This window comes from Portunus trituberculatus, chromosome 27 (assembly GCF_017591435.1).
Source record: "Portunus trituberculatus isolate SZX2019 chromosome 27, ASM1759143v1, whole genome shotgun sequence".
In the NCBI taxonomy this organism is placed as follows: Eukaryota; Metazoa; Arthropoda; class Malacostraca; order Decapoda; family Portunidae; genus Portunus; species Portunus trituberculatus.
Genome location: NC_059281.1, coordinates 6,425,105 through 6,441,704, shown reverse-complemented (window position 1 = coordinate 6,441,704; position 16,600 = coordinate 6,425,105). Strand labels below are relative to the sequence as shown.

Below are 16,600 nucleotides of genomic sequence, written 5' to 3'. Positions count from 1 at the left end.
ACAAATAGGTACATACATGGATAGAACAATCGAGAGAAATGCATAGAAAGTATCAAATCAAAGGAACACAATATCAAGAGTGCTTTATTAACACCAATTAAACATTTGCAAGATGAAAGGAACAAGAGTAAGAGGAACATTTCAAAAGGAATAAGCGGATAAAATATATATAAATGAAAGCAACACAACAACAAATATGTTCAGTATTATAAACAAACCACAATGAAAACAAGCATAGGGTAAGAGGAATAAAATAGGAGCATCAAAGATAAAAACATATGGAGAATACGGAGAACAAGAGGAGAATGGGCATGTAAGAAGAGCAATAAATGTGTGAAGGGGATTATTATAACTAGGAGAGTAAGTAGCAGCATCCTAGAGTAACGTACATCTAAGAGGAGGCAAGGCAGGCGTCCCAATCTGGCCAGAGCCTCTCTTTAATCCTCTTGACGTAGCATACCAGGTTAGGGAACTCATCTGCGGAGAGAGAGAGAGAGAGAGAGAGAGAGAGAGAGAGAGAGAGAGAGAGAGAGAGAGAGAATCCAAATGCAGAAAATACAAATATAATCGAATAAACAATTATAAAAGTAGTAGTAGTAGTAGTAGTAGTAGTAGTAGTAGTAGTAGCAGCAGTAGCAGTAGTAGTAGAAGCAATAGTACAAATAACAGTACAAGTAGTAGTAGTAGTAGAAATAAATAAAAGTAGCAATAGTGATAATGATAAATAAACACATATCATGATGCACGTAACATACATGATTACCTGTGTGTGTGTGTGTGTGTGTGTGTGTGTGTGTGTGTCTCACCTGTCAGCATGGCGTGGTAAGGTGACCGCTTGTAGTTGCATAAAATATTCACCATCTGAGCAAACACTGTGCAGTCAACCTCGGTCATCTCCTCGCCCACCAGGAAACTCTTCTCACCTGTCATTACAAACGTGCAACAAATAATAACGACAGGTAATAGATATGCAACATCATTCTTATGAATACTTCGACACTTTCTCTCGACTAATTTTCATCATATTCTAGTGAAAGTTATTGGGGTTTTAGTGTGTGTGTGTGTGTGTGTGTGTGTGTGTGTGTGTGTGTGTGTGTGTGTGTGTGTGTTGGGGGGGGGTGGATCGTGATTGCTCTCAAGTCAAAGTCAAATGTTACATCAGCGAGGTTTCTACCGTAACGAAGTATAGTTTCGCTACCATTGTCCGTCGATTTTAGCTAAGTTTAGCCTAAATTAATTTTACTCCTAGAATTGCCTTCATGATCAACATATGACTTTATTAAGATTTTATTTGAGGAAAATGGCACCAAAAACATTTAGAAGATAATTCATTACATAAAGACAAAGAAACTTGACAGAAAGATGAAACTAATGATGATATTGACACACACACACACACACACACACACCTAAGTAATCAGATAGAGCTTGCAGGTCACGCCAGGTAAGCTTCCTAACTTGCAGGTGTGGCAGGCGACCTATTCCCTGGTGCCAGAGTGTGTTAGTTCGCATCCATGCATACACACGCAGTCCTGCCCGCATGTACCAAGGTGGCGGACTGGCACCCTCAAACAGATTCCGCCCACCGTCTATCTTGATCCGCCACTCACGAAGACACCTATTGGAGAGTACATAGGGACGGGAGGAGAAAGGAGGAGTAGGGAGAAAGAAAGAAGCACAGTGAAATCTTGAGGAAGAAATGGTGGATGAATTAGGAAGAGACATAACATTAATTATTTTGTCCCTCCTTTTTTTTTTTTTTTTTTTTTCTCCTCCACTTCATCCTCCTCCGCCACGTACCACCACCGCCATCACCATTACCACAACACTCATTAACAAGAACAAAAGATTCACATTCTTAATTTTCTTTAAAACTGCCACTCGTTCTCCTCCTCCTCCTCCTCCTCCTCCTCCTCGTCCACTTCTTTCTAATCCACTACCACCACCATCACCACAACACTCACTAACAAGAAAAAATCCCTTATAATTTTTTTAGAGGCCTCGTGCCCATCCTCCACCACCGCCACCACCACACTCACCAACATAAATGTTCCTCCACCAGCACAGTGAATGTTCTCGCCACCGCTTGTTCCACCGCAGTGAGGCTCGAACCAAGATCCAGGTTGAGTCTTCGCCGCAGCTCCTGTATCACTATGCCAGAGTCCGCCACCTCCTCTCCGTCCTCCATAGTGACCCAGGGAGTAAGCCAGGACGCTCCCAGTGGCTCGGAGTGATCCAGCTGGGAGAGAGGAGTAAAGGGAGTAAATGACAGGGAAAAAAGAGTGGGAAAGGACATGAAAACACCTATAAAAGCCTCAGTAACTTCCACTGAAGTCTGTTAATAGTACAGGAACCTTCTCAAACTATAACTGAAACCATGAAAACGTCCTTAATTATAAATCTCATTAACTCCCACTAGAGTTTGAAAAAATAGTAGCTGACTTCTTTTCAAGCTACCACAGAAACCATGAAATTACTCTGAAAACCACCCACTATATAACTTCCACGAGAGCTTGAAAGAGGATAGAATTTATGACAAACTATCAGTGAAACCATAAAAAAATCTCTTTTAAAACCCTCATAACTTCCAATAGAAGGTGACAAAGAAGAGGGCAAGATAATGATGAGGAGGAGGAGAGAATTAAAATGAGGAGTAGAGGGAAAGAAGTGTAGAGAAAAGTAAATGGATCGAAGGAAAGTAAGTGGAGATAGTGAGTGAAGAGGAGTTGGGATCGGTGTGGAAGTGGAGGAAATGTGGAAGAAGTAGTAAAAAGAGGAGGGTTTAGGAGAAATTGGGAAATGAAGAAACAGTTTAGGGAAGAGAATTAGGTGGCGAAAATTGAAATCGAGTTAACAGAGAAGTGGTAAGGGAAGTGAAAAGAAAATAATGAATAGATAAATAATGGTCGAGGAAGTTGAATGAGAGTGGGAGAGCTGACTGACTGACTGACTAATTGAATCATTGATTAACTGACTGACTGGCTGACTGACTGATGGATTGATTGGCTAGATTAAGGCCTCAAAAGAGAGAGAGAGAGAGAGAGAGAGAGAGAGAGAGAGAGAGCATCTCACCTGGTAGGGTATCTTGGCCAGTCTAAGGAAGGTGAGGAGTTTCAAAACGAAGGGAGAGATCGAGGGGGTCAGCGCCCCTGGTGGTGGGCAGTGAACTACCACGCAGCGCGCCTCAGCCCACACACGCCTGAATGGTAGTAGTAGTAGTAGTAGTAGTAAAGGTGACAATAGAAATGGTTGTTGGGGGAGTTAATAAGATGGATAAAAAATATTTCACCACCAACACAAACATCTCCTCCTCTTCCTTCTCTTTTTCTTGACATCAGTAGTCACACCTACCTCCTCCTCCTCTTAGCCAGGTGCACATACAGGTAAATAGCGGCGCCACACATTGTTACCACGCTGACGAGGAGCAGCACCACCGTCGTTACCACACCGGCCCCTCCGCTACTGCTGTCACCCCCTGCCATCTGCTGAATGATATAACATCTATTACTACTACTACTACTACTACTACTACTACTACTACTACTACAGATACTGGTGTCAGAAAGTGCTTTACGTACCCTGTGGGCTGCAGAAGCCGTGGAGACTGGCAATGTGTGTGTGTGCGTGTATCACTTGAGATTTGAGAGTAAGTAAGAGTATTTATCTTCTGACTCCTCTTATCTCTCTCTGGTTAAAGGTGTGTGTGTGTGTGTGTGTGTGTGTGTGTATATAAAGAGGGGCGTGACACGCACATATATTTCTTATTTTTAAATGCTTTAGAGTAGTTTATTCTAATACAATGACTTTTGTCAATGGTGTTTCACTTTAACCTACTGATGAAACAAAATCCCTCTCAAACTATCAATGAAATTATCAGAAACATAAAAAGATCATCACCTAAATTAAACTAAGACAAATTACACTACCTAAAGTCTTTTCTAAAACAATCAAGATAAAATAACGTTAAAATTAACCTCTTCAGTACCATGACGTGTTTCTATATTCATTCCTCTTTGTGTTTGGTGATGTTAAGCAGCTTCAGAAACTTATGTGGGGGATTAAAATAGTCAATTAAGCGACACTGGCCATTAATGTTCTGATCTCCAAATATCCTTAATTAATTGGTTATGTTAATAAAATGGTTTAATCGTACACAAATCTCAATTAAAGTAAAAATGTGTACTAGTAATGAAGGGGTTAATTGAGAATATGTGAATCTTGAATGGTCAAATCATAATGGAGCCTTTTAAAAAACAACCAGTTAAGATAAAACGTAGACATTCTGTACTGATGAAGTCAATGCTGCACCCTAACTCTTAAAAGTCATTCACCACACACGTTTATAAATTTCGAAGATAATTTATCTAGCGTAGCGTCTCTTCACATCATTCACCGCCCAGCGTCCATCACCACCGTCAAAGAGCTGAGAATTTTAAGGCCACTCGTATATAGTCGTACGCACCACATCCCACCACACGTACTGTACCACATCACACCCACTGGTTTGGCTTCCCTGAGGAGAACTTGCGAATTGCAGAAAGAAACATGTACCCAGACTAAAGTCAAGAATGTGGGAAGAAAAATACGCAGAGAGAGAGAGAGAGAGAGAGAGAGAGAGAGAGAGAGAGAATTAATTGGAACAGATGAGAATTAAGACATTAAACACAGGAGGAGGAAGATTAAAACAAAACAAGACAAGAAAATGCAAAGCCGATGGAAAATCAACCTGTGTAATGATTAATGATCGAGGAAAGTAAGGATAAATAAGAGGAAAAGAAACGAGAGAGAGAGAGAGAGAGAGAGAGAGAGAGAGACGCAAAGTACACAGATAATAGGTATGCGAAATAAGTCAACGAAATAAGAATAAGACGAAAAGGAGCACGAGATCTTTTTTAGACAACAAAAATACAAAGAGAGTAAGAGAGAACTTCAGAGGACACAAGAGGAGGAGGAAGAAGCGTCGAGGGAGGAGGAGAGAGAGAGAGAGAGAGAGAGAAGCTAAGCGGAGGTATCGGGTGGAGGGTTTGTGAGTTCCCTCTCAGTGGCTCATCCTTCCACCCTCTTCCACCTCTACTCCAGTCCCTGGCACGCCCGTCATGGCTCTCTTCGCCCCTTCCTCCATCGTGGACCTCTCAGACGATGTATTGCTGCTCATTTTTTCCTCTCTCAAGTCCTGGGACCTCCTTAATCTGTCGCGGTGAGCACTCAACTTGCTTCGTCCCTGAAATCAATCGCTCTTCGTAGGGATTTCCATATGATTGGGGTGTCTGGGCCTGAGTGTACTGGGGCTTTCTGGCCTGGTATGTGGTGGTGGTGGGTGTGGCTGGTCGAGGAGTGAGTGTAGGGTGGGTCAGGTCAAGCAGGGTCGCCAGGGTGGTGTGCGTAGGGTCTGATTGTTCTCTCCACGGTTGTGTTGCTCCGGCCTCTTGTCTGTTTCTGTGGCCTCCACTAGCCTGTGCAGGGTTCACTGGTGGCCCCTGGGTGTGCTGAGGTGCGGATATGACATTTCAGGAGTGGTTTGGTGGTGTGTGAGGCCAAACATTAAGAGGCTGTTATTGAATTGCTATGGGTTTTCCTTCTTTCCAAACTGTGGTTTGCTCGCTAAACTGTAATAACACTGAATGGAATGCTGGAAGTAATTACTGAAGACAAAGGTTTTCAAGTAACACTCGCCTAGTGATGGGGTGTGCCAGTGTTTGGTCCAGAACATAGCTTGTTCTTTGTTTGTATTTTGTGGTAGTTTCACATCAGTTCTATATTTGTAGTCGTGCACCACACATGAAAATTTGTTTCAGAAGTTCTTGTTTATTATTTTTAGTTTTCTGAAGCAGAAGCATATCTAGAATTGGCAGAGGTATATTAGGAGAAAAACAGTGGTATATTGTTAAATCTGATTATGATACTATAAGTGCTAGTATTTGAAGTGAATGTGATGTTTTGACCATGAAAAAGGAAGTGTTTGTAGCCAAAATGGAGGACACTTTGTAACAGTGAACTTGTTTTGCAGAAAGCCCACACAAATATAACATGTTGCATGGCCTCTCATTAATCACAGACCACTTAAATGAGTTAGTCAGTTAGAGTCAATGTAAGTTTGGTAGTCAGATGCTTGAAGTGACTCCCATGTTCAGGAAACATGATTATGTGATATGAATGTGCTTCACTCTTATTTAAATACACATGCATGATGGTGGCAATACACAAAGCTGCTACTCCTTGTAACTATTTCAGCTGTCTATACTGATTGCCTAAAACATATGTTTTTAATGCTTTTTCAACCAATGCAATATATGTAACTATAGCCCTTCTCAGGGTATACAATTCACTGTTTGGAGTATTTATAACCCAATTTGCTCTCTCGGAAATTAATTAAGAGGTTGCAAAATGTTGAGTTAGGTTAGTTTACCTTATGGGCGGGGGAGTCCAAGGAAGAAGGAAAAGTCTCCCTTCTTAATTAGGAGGTTACAAAATATCAGGTTAAGTTCATTTGCCTTTTGGGGATCCAGGGGAGGCAAAGTCCTTCAGTTTAGAGGTTACAAAATGCTATGATTGTTTCATTCTCAGAAGGACGTTTAGATGTTAGCTGAGGACAGTTAGCTACTCTGCCACATCAAACAGTTTCTCTTTAAAATGTTGTTTTCTTTTGCTTTTTTTAAGTAAAATTTGAGTATTAGGTATGGTTGATTTAGCCTGTCAAACCATGGCATGCTATGAATGGCTCAGATTTTAAGATAGTAGTCTTTTACATAAATATCACAACACTTGACAACATCGCTCGGCATTGGTCATACAGGTCAAGAACAGCTGGAGTGCTCATTGGTAGGATCAGGTCACTCAGGTCAGAGAAAGGGGTGGTTAGCCTCTCAGGTTATTCCCTTGCTGGCCATCACCTATGATAGAAGCAATGTCCAAGTGCTCCCGTATTCTTCACAGCCGAGAGAAAAAAGTTATTTGCAACATGAATACGTTTTTGTTAGAGAAAGCTAATAAATGTTCTATTATTACACCCTTCAGACCAGGGGGAACCTCTATAAGAAAAAAAAATAAACTCACCTTGACTTTTATCTCTCAGGTGGGATAGAAAATATTCACACATGAACAAAATAAATTATGAAAAAAATCTTGAATCACCTCAAATTACACAGTACTGAGAGAGAGAGAGAGAGAGAGAGAGAGAGAGAGAGAGAGAGAGAGAGAGAGAGAGAGAGAGAGGAAGGGTCACCTGTCCTTTCCACTGAGGTGTTAAGATGATAATTGATTCTGTGGAGACATGGCAATGCAGCTCATGGGGAATTCCTGTCTTTGATCAAAGCATTCTTCTGAAAATGAAACGACTGTAGGTTAGCTTAATTTACCTTATATAGGGAGTTCAGTAGTTTACGGGGCTATTAAAGGGAGAGCATTGGCTGAAACTGCAAAATCACCAATATTTTTGTAGGTCCTACAGCCAGGCCATTGTCTACATAGCTCTAATCTGATACATTACTGAATTAGCAAGAACTGTAAATAGTAGTTTTTATGTTCATTACCTTGTTACATGCTAGTAAGTTTTAAGTTTATTTTGATTTTTCTAATATCTCATGTTGGCAGCCATTTGTGGCTTCTCTGCACATCTTGCTAAACATGAATTTATAACTTTTACTGCAACCATTTGCAGGACTACATATCACTTAAACTCTCTTTATGAGCTTTATAATGGTACTGTTGTCATTATGATATTCCAGGTAAATCTCAAGTAAATAGAGGAAAACTGAAGTCAGAATTCATCTCGGATTACATGCAGACAGCCTGAGTCCTTAGCTGAAACTATTAGATTATCTAATCATTAGCCTTTTTTTTCTGCAAAAGATCAGTGTTGCCAATTTGTAACTTTTATGAAACTTGTACTCATCTTTGAATCACCAAAAATTGACACAGACCAGAATACAAGTTTTTAGGCACATTTGCGTATTTATCAACATTATGATGCACATGTGTCTCCATATTTTGAGAAGGTTAAAGATTACTTTTCTTTATATTTGTTATGTATATCTGAATTTCAAATGTAACATCTTTATATATATATATATATATATATATATATATATATATATATATATATATATATATATATATAAGTGTAAAGGTGGTAAGAAAACCTGGGCAGAATTAGGAATACTGTTTATTCTCTAACGTTTCGACAGAGTCTTCTTCAGATATATATATATATATATATATATATATATATATATATATATATATATATATATATATATATATATATATATTTTTTTTTTTTTATTGTAATGAATTTTGAATTTAATATCAGTTAAAGTTCTAATGCATGAATAGTGATTTCTAAATGAGGTATCTGTATACTAAGTTGCTTATCCATCTTTTCTATAAAGAAGGAATGAGTATGTCATTGGTGTTCTCAGTCAGGCAGTACAGGGCATTCTTTCTACATTCATGCTGGTCTTAGTTTATGAATGTTGTAGTTTATATAAATTCTAATTAATAATAACAACTCTTTTTTGCAGGACTTGTCAGCGCTTCAGCAAGGTTGCCAGTGACAAGTCTCTGTGGGGTGATGTTGACTTCAGCGATGGCTGCCTCTCCCTGCAGCAAGTGCGGCAGTGTCTGGTGTTCTTGCGGCCCAACACACGCCGAGTGGTGCTTCGTGGACACAAGAAAAAATTTGCTGGCACTCCCAAATGGAAGACACCACTCATCAGTGCCAGCCTTCTCAAGCTGATTGGTGAAAAGTGCCCCAATCTGGAGGAGCTGACCCTCAAGGAGGCATTTGTCAATGCCAACAAGGTCAAGATGACTGACTTTGCACATGTCCAGTCCATCACCAAGCTCTCCCTGGTGGATTGTGAGTTTGTGAACCTCCCCTCCCTCTCCAAGGATGCTTCCTACTTCAAGAAGATGCACAAAACTCTGCCACGACTGGAGGTGCTGGAGATTACCAAGTGTGGCTGGGTGGATGACTACGATGTGATGGTGCTGAGCAAGGCTGAGGTGGTCCGGCGGCTGGTGCTCAGGAACTTGCCTAAGGTGGGCCAGGCCATGGTCTACATAGCCCTTGGTTTTCGCTTTGGCTTCCAGAATCTTGAGGAGCTGGACCTTAGGGGAACCAGCCTAGAGGACAATGAGGTGTTCTCGGTGGTGCAGAATGGCAAGCTACGGGCGTTGTATCTTGGACCATTGGGGCCAGTCAAGCGGCTGGAGAAAGGTCCACTGGCACGGCACAATGTGATAATGCCAGATCCACGACGGCAGGAGGAGCGCCAGCAGGTGGTAGTGATCAATGTGGGCCCTAATGGTCCTCAGTGGCGGCAGGTGAATGATGAGGAACTGGATGACATGGGTTTAGACTGGGTGAGGAATGCCCGGGCAGCACAGCGGCGGCAGGATCATGAACTTGATGATGATAGGCACTACTTTATTGATAAGGATGGCAGGCCAATAGAGGAGGAGGAAGAGGATGGCTGCAGCAGTGGTAGCAGTGGCAGTGTGGCTCCCCAGGAGCGTGCTGCCAAGAGGCGCCTCCTGCCTCACCGTGGTGAACCTTCAGCCAAGCAAAGCAGGGCAAGGAGGCAACCTGGCCACTGCCACAAGGACTCTCCAGCTCATTCTGATGCAGAGGACAGTACACTGAAGGAAGATGAAGACGGAGAAGAGGGAGAGGAGGATGAAGAGGTGGAGGAGTTTGGCCCATACAGTCCTAATGTAGAGGAGGACCCAAATGACTCCACCTTATCTGATGCTCCACCAAGCCTAGATGACCACCTCTCAGATAAGCTAGTGCCAGCATTTGGCCAGAAGACGAAGCACCTGCACACGTTGGTGCTTGCTGGGTGTGCCATCACTGACCGTGGGCTGCAAGAGATTGTGCGCCTGGTCCCCTCACTGCGGCTGCTGGACCTCACCAACACACGGGTCACCAGTGGTGCCCTGCAGGAGGCCAGGGTGGCTCGGCCAGACTGTGTCATCCTAGGGGGCAGCACCAGGCCACCGCGCCACCACAAGAGCAGATGATGCCGACTGCAGGGTACCACGAGAACCCGGAAGTGACCAGGTGTTCTCACTGCCAAGCAAAGTTCCTCAGGTATTCAGGAGACGCTGTTGGCCTCCTCTGCTGTGGCAGCCGTGTCTGTGTGATTGGCTGATGCCACTCACTGACCTAGAGACACTGCAGTAGGATTGGGTGGCAGGAGGGGGGGGCAGCTAGAAACACCAGATTGTTTCTGTGTTAATTGTCGTTCAATCTCCGGGTTTGTCTTTAAGTGAAAAGTTGAAACTGGAGGTCCTGGTGCTTTGCCTCGCTCTTAGTGACTTACTGGAGGGAGTAATGTTGACCTGTGAATGTTTAAGTCAACTGTTTATTTGTATGCATAGAAGAGACATTACACTACTGTTTGAACAAGGATTATTAATGGCATAAAGATACCTGACCAGCCCTTTTTTTTTTTATATTATTTTTAGATTTGTTTTTACAGTTCTGTTCTTGCCATTGCTGATTCAGTTTTATGTTTAAAGCTTTAGCCTCTCAAGGTCTCTCCATATCTTATTGCCTAAAGAAAATTAGGATAAGTGATGTGTGGAAACCAATGGTTGTGTGTGTGCTTGAGCCAACTACTGTGACATCCCTCAAGTCACCTTTACATTTAGCACCTCACACATAATGTATGTCCTTTGATTCAATCACTAGTTGCTCTTAAAGGAAAGTTTTTGGTAAGATTGTATGTAATATTGTATTGAATCTCTGGGTGACTTTTGAGTGGAGGAAATGTGTGTGAAAATGTGTCTTGAGGACTGAGGTTTTGGCCTGGCTAGTGCAAGATGTGCCTCACTGCCTTGATTACCCCGAAGCACACACACACACTTGCAGGCATCTCACTTGGGCTGCAGTACAAGGAGCCAAGACACTGTGATGCAGTGCTCCCTTAGGTGAATGTTGGCCTTGCAAATGGGCTGAGGAATTTCTCATAAGGATGTATTGATGAAATCTTTGTATTTTATTATCTTTATATGTTTTATGAAATATGTATGTGTATATTATTTGTGAGGCACAGAAAACCTGAATGTATCTATATTGTGCTAGTAATGATTGTAGTAAGTTGGTGTGTTGCAATGAAGTGCAGCAGATTTGTTGCTTCACTGAGAGTGGAGAAATGATTGTCTGCACCATGTGCAAGACTGCTGTATTGCTGGGGCTCTGTGCTGCTATAGTAAGTGCCCCAGGCCCTCAGGGGACCCAGTTAGCTGTGGTGTTGAGTTGCGTGTGTGAGTGGCAATGAATGAGTGAAATGTTATCTATGCAGCAGAGCCTCCCTAAGTCAACTCACAGAGTAAACATTCACTTCTTGAACTTAGCCATTGTGTTAGCTGAAGGTCATGTACTTACAAAAAAGAGAGTCTTGTGATGTTATCACTCACTGACATTGAAAATTATTATGCAAGTGAAATGAATAAAAATGTAACATACATACCTTAATGAAAGCAAAATATGAAATTTAAGAGCTTTGGTTATGGTAAAATATGTAAGAATAAAAGTACTGCTGAGATTAATAGAAATAATCTTTTGAGACCTCATTTAGAATTTGCCAAATCTAGCATAGTGTTATTTGAAAATTGTCTAAACAACTATTGATCACAGTACCATGTCATTGAGTGAAGAGAAAGGCATATACAATTGATTTGTATTTTAATTTGTGAAGATTGAAATTGGCTTTGTCAGATTATGTAAACCATATGCAGGTTAGCTTACTTATGTTGACAACATACTGGTGTCAGTTGGTTGGCAGTAGTTGTACAAATAGTAATGGCAGGCAGGATGTAGTCATGGAAATAGTGGTGGTGCCTAGATGGTGTAAGATACCATTAAGAATAATTATTCCTGACAATTTTCGGGATAAATAACAGTACCAGCAGTGTTGACTTAAGGAGGCTTTGCACTGATATATGTATCACATAACATTTATAATTATTACGGACATATATAGCTGCAGATCTCGTGTAGTGAAGTGTGGAGAGGAGCATGAGAGCATGAAGTGAGGGTTTGCCCATGAGCTTGATGAACAATCAATAACTAAGCATCTTCCTGCAAAGATTCAGGATTAAAGTTATTGTAGTCCTCGGTCACTACTGCCTGGAAGGAAGACATGCGGAGAGGATTTTTATTCTCACATATACATGAAAGTGGCTCGATATTAGCTTTAGAATCTTGTGTATGACAATTAATTCAGAGACTGCCAAGAATTAAGACATTGTCACAGAGGAACGTTGTTTCTGGAGTTATCGTAGTATTCCAGCTATGGAAAATGATGATTTGTTGATCAGTTGAAGAAGTCATGTTTTTACTTGCATCTAAATTTTTCATCAATGAAGGAAATTTACAAAGTTGCATCTTGTTGCAGAAAATCCACCACTATGGTGACGTTATTTTCTGATGATCTTGGGTTAGCAGGGAATTCTTTGTAATTTGTGATGGGAGGGAGCATATGTTTCCCTATGCTGGAGGCCCTGGGCACCTGATGTCAGTAAAGCCTCGCACTCTACTTAGATGCTATTGCTGCTGCTGCCCTCTTCCCTCCTCACCTCATAGCCTTGTGAAGCACACTGTTAGTAAAGTGGCCATTCTCACCTCATCAGAACTGTTTCTCAGAGACCTCTGTGAATCAGTAGTATATTGGTCCATTGGGATTACTGTGGTGGCTGAGCAGTCATCTTCCGAAGCAATCGTCAGCCACACAAGGGGATAGAGGGTAGCAATGCATAACAATGAGTGATTTGTGTCAAAGGGGAAGAGGCAGATGAGCTCAGCTGTTACAGTAATGTGAGCTGGCTATAGTTCAATGCTATAATTAGGATGCATGATTGATATGAAATATACAACACACTTGTATGTATCCTATCTCATAACCAAGTAAACATTATATTGTCATATATGTAAGTACTTAAGGGTACACAATGCCTTCAGACCATACAAGTATTTCAACTCCTACGCAAACCATGAGTGTTCCTTCAATGTCTGCCATTATGAATGCTAGCAGACTGCTGAGTGGAGATGGTCACTGTGCTGTGTGCTGCTCAAAGTTCTAGTTCCCCTTTGTTTTCTAACTCTGACCCTCCTCTTTGCAGACACTTGCCTCAAGAAATTAAGCACTGATGTAGTGCCATCATGATAGCTATGCCATTCACAACTTGACCAATACGAATATTAAGTTATAATCAGATTGATGAGATGATTCACTGTGTTGTGTTGTACTGCTGAAAGGAGAGTCAGAAGTTAGGTTAAGGATAAATGATTTAAATAGGTTTCTTTCCTGAGCTTAAAATGATCAGTTTCTGAGAGGAGTTCCAGAACACATCATTATAGTGTGTTGGTAATGGAAAACTATTTCATGACACCCATAACTTATTACATCATCATCATCATCACCATCATCACCACCACCACCACCACCACTATCATCATCACCATTATTATTAATAGCAATTAAATGTTTGATGGCTTGTTTAATAAGTTTTAACAACTTGTTTATCATATTAGAGAAGTGCCTGACAGAATAGGCTCTTACCTACACTTGCAAATGGCATATTCCTTCATTCATGTAGACATCTTAGTTTTCCTGATCCCTGACCAGCTATGAGAGACTGAACTATAGGAGGTGTGTAGAGCCAAAGGGACAAACTTGCCAAAACAGTTTTGAGAGATATGAGACCCTAAAGTATTACAAATTGGATTTGCTCCTATATTGTCAATAAATATGTAAACATATACATCATATTAAACCTGTGGAAGAATTATTCCAAAAATCTATAAAATAAGTGTACCATGGGATGGGACCTTGATAATGAAAAGAAAAAGGTATGAAATACAGTTCTTTAATAAAAAATGGTAGGCTTATGAAATAATATTGGGAAAGTAGGTAAATATGTTAGGAAGAAAACATATTAGTAATTGCACAATGAATAATAAAATTGTCAATTTAATTATAACCATTTTCAGCCAATTTTCTTATTAAATGGGCAGTTAATTATATTTTCCATTGTCAAACAGTAACACTCACCACAATGAAGACCAATACAGTGCAGGTGTGACAGAGGGGGAGGTGGGAGATGCATGGAGGAAGGGAGAAGGATTAATGCTGTGAAGAAGCAAAAATTCCCTTCAGGAAATCAACAGATCACGCGGGGACGCCACGAAACGCCTGACTTCCGATCTTTCTAAGATTTCCAATCAGGGCAGAGAAAATCTAGTAGTTTTCAATGCCTCAAAAACTCAATTCCTCCATCTATCAACTCAACACAACCTTCCAGACAACTATCCTCTCTTCTTCAATGACACTCAACTGTCTCCCTCTTCCACAATGAATATCCTCGGTCTGTCCTTTGCTCATAATCTTAACTGGAAACTTCACATCTCATCTCTTGCTAAAACAGCTATGAAATTAGGTGTTTTGAGGCGTCTCCGACAGTTTTTCTCGCCCCTCCAACTGCTTACTCTGTATAAGGGCCTTATCCGTCCCTGTATGGAGTACTCTTCGCATGTTTGGGAGAGATCCAGTCACACAGCTTTGCTTGATAGGGTGGAATCGAAAGCTCTTCGACTCATCAACTCCCCTCCTCTGACTAACTGTCTTCAGTCTCTTTCTCACCGCCTAAATGTTGCATCCCTTTCTATATTTTATCGCTATTTTCATGGTAACTGTTCTACTGATCTTGCTAACTGCATGCCTCCCCTCCTCCTGCAGCCACGCTGCACATGGCTTTCTTCTTCCTCTCATCCCTATTCTGTCCAACTCTCTAATGCAAGAGTTAACCAGTACGCTCAATCATTCATCCCTTTCACTTGTAAACTCTGGAACTCCCTCCCTGCATCTGTATTTCCGAATTCCTACAACTTGTCTTCTTTTAAGAGGGAGGTATTGAGGCATTTGCTCCCCTAATTCTGGCTGACGGTTTTGGCACTTTTTGAACTCTGGAGAGCCAGCGCTCAAGTGGCCCTTTTTCTAAATTTCTTTATTTTGCCCTTGGCTGGCCCTCTTCCCTACGTTTAAAAAAAAAAAAACTGCTTTGAACAATGAGACAATATGTTAGTGAGTGGAGGTGCAGGAGGGGGATATCAGCTGGGATGCCTATTGACTGAGCTGGCATGCTCTTCTCTATGTTTGGCCAGCCACAGCACAAGGTGTAATGGCAAGTCTGCCCCTTTGCCACTGAAAATTGGTCTTACAAGACTTCTCTGATGTGCGAAACTTTTATTTATTTATTTTTTTTATGCAGAGGGAAACCAGTCAAGGGCAACAAAAGATTCTAAAAAGACCCACTTGAAGTGCTGGTTATCTTAAAGACTAGTAAAGAATGGTATTTAGCTGTCTGTATCTTTGCCCCATGGTTGAATTTTGTCTGGCAATCTGTGCTAAATTATAAAGTAGGATTACACCTATCTCATTCTACCCCTCAAAGATGCTGAAATGGTGAGTTTGCTTCTTTTTGGCTCTACTTGTCTCATATTAGGATGTGTATATAAGTACAGTCCTTAGACTTATCCTTCCTCTCTAATAATGTATAGGATTGTTTAAGCTAGTGACAGGCACCAGGACTACTACATTGTGATATATTTACTTGTCACAAGATGCTACAATAATGTGTGTATGGGAACTCCTATCTGTTACTGTTCTTATTATAATGACATCAGGGACTGCAGAAAATCCTGCTATTGTTATCAGCAGTCATAGTATTCGGGTAGAAACAAGATGCCTCTCCAGCAAATAAAGTGACGGATCCGTGATGTCTCTACTGGTTCCTTTCTGAAGACCCAGTGTGGAAGCAGAGTGCTTGACTGTTGCTGTCTTGAAGTTTGACATGGGTGCGTGTGCATTGGAGTGTGGGGTACCAAATTCCTCTAATGGTCCATTTGCTCCACCTCTATTAAATTTTATGAGGACAACAATAATGAATTTTTGGCCACTCTGTGGAAAGGAAGCATCACAACAGAGGATCTTGTATTGCCACTCTGTGGAAAGGAATCATCACACCACAGGATCTTGAAGAGTAGCTAAGGATCATATGAAAATGAGACATACTAATAAGCATTTGCTTTCAAAACCTGTTTGACTTAATTATGATTGAGGTGTGGTCAGTTGCTTCAATCCTGGCCAAGAGGTCTTTACAACAAAAATGTGCTGGCAGTAACTAGCTTGTTTCAGTAATATGCATTGGTATCTTTGGCACTTATAGTACTTGAAAAAGCAAAGTTTTACAGTTGATAATTTATTTTAAAAAATTATCTGGTAAACAAGATAAAAAAATTTGAAATTATCTGGTAAACAAGATAAAAAATTTGAACTTCAATGATATATATATCATTAAAATTTGTACATATAATTCTCTCTGTAGTGGATGGAGGAGTCATGCAAGGCCTGGCTACACTGAAGCTGGGCTATAATAGTACTGCCATTGCATTCCAAATATGACACAGTAAATGCCAAGAGGGATGATAGATGGGGACCAAGAATCCTTTCTTCTGAACCTACATTCCTAGAAAGGATATAAAAATAATTAAAAATATATTTAAAAACCCATTTAAGGAAAAAAAATTTCCCAC

The 16,600-nt window shown here is 40.9% G+C and overlaps 2 protein-coding genes across 7 annotated transcripts; one reads left to right on the top strand and one right to left on the bottom strand.

The window, feature by feature from the left end:
* Nucleotides 1-70: 70 nt before the first annotated feature.
* On the bottom strand, nucleotides 71-4,357 carry LOC123509378 (failed axon connections homolog). 6 transcript variants are annotated; one of them, XM_045263649.1, is made up of 7 exons: nucleotides 4,339-4,357; nucleotides 3,352-3,482; nucleotides 3,073-3,199; nucleotides 2,040-2,239; nucleotides 1,410-1,618; nucleotides 807-923; nucleotides 71-477 (listed from the first exon to the last, which is right to left on the bottom strand). In XM_045263649.1, the coding sequence occupies exons 2-7, from the start codon at nucleotides 3,480-3,482 to the stop codon at nucleotides 392-394; spliced, it is 870 nt and encodes a 289-aa protein (XP_045119584.1). In that variant the 5' UTR covers nucleotides 4,339-4,357; the 3' UTR covers nucleotides 71-391. The 6 variants fall into 6 exon arrangements, with proteins under 6 accessions (XP_045119584.1, XP_045119581.1, XP_045119585.1 ...); XM_045263646.1 differs by lacking the exon at nucleotides 4,339-4,357 and adding an exon at nucleotides 3,579-3,708 and having other exon boundaries at nucleotides 3,352-3,485; XM_045263650.1 differs by lacking the exon at nucleotides 4,339-4,357 and adding an exon at nucleotides 3,579-3,708 and having other exon boundaries at nucleotides 3,355-3,485.
* A 582-nt stretch (nucleotides 4,358-4,939) lies between these two features.
* On the top strand, nucleotides 4,940-13,768 carry LOC123509375. Its single transcript, XM_045263643.1, has 2 exons — nucleotides 4,940-5,197; nucleotides 8,520-13,768. Exons 1-2 carry the CDS (start codon nucleotides 5,097-5,099, stop codon nucleotides 10,021-10,023), a joined length of 1,605 nt encoding a protein of 534 aa, XP_045119578.1. The 5' UTR covers nucleotides 4,940-5,096; the 3' UTR covers nucleotides 10,024-13,768.
* The last annotated feature ends 2,832 nt before the right edge of the window (nucleotides 13,769-16,600 follow it).

Coding starts and splice junctions, on each gene's coding strand:
- LOC123509378 (XM_045263649.1), bottom strand. CDS start 3,482: ATGGCAGGGGGTGACAGCAGTAGCGGAGGGGCCGGTGTGGTAACGACG. Junction 1,619..2,039: donor GTGGAGGAACATTTATGTTG/GTGAGTGTGGTG, acceptor ACTCTCCAATAG/GTGTCTTCGTGAGTGGCGGA. Junction 924..1,409: donor AGCTCTATCTGATTACTTAG/GTGTGTGTGTGT, acceptor TTGTAATGACAG/GTGAGAAGAGTTTCCTGGTG.
- LOC123509375 (XM_045263643.1), top strand. CDS start 5,097: ATGGCTCTCTTCGCCCCTTCCTCCATCGTGGACCTCTCAGACGATGTA. Junction 5,198..8,519: donor GACCTCCTTAATCTGTCGCG/GTGAGCACTCAA, acceptor TCTTTTTTGCAG/GACTTGTCAGCGCTTCAGCA.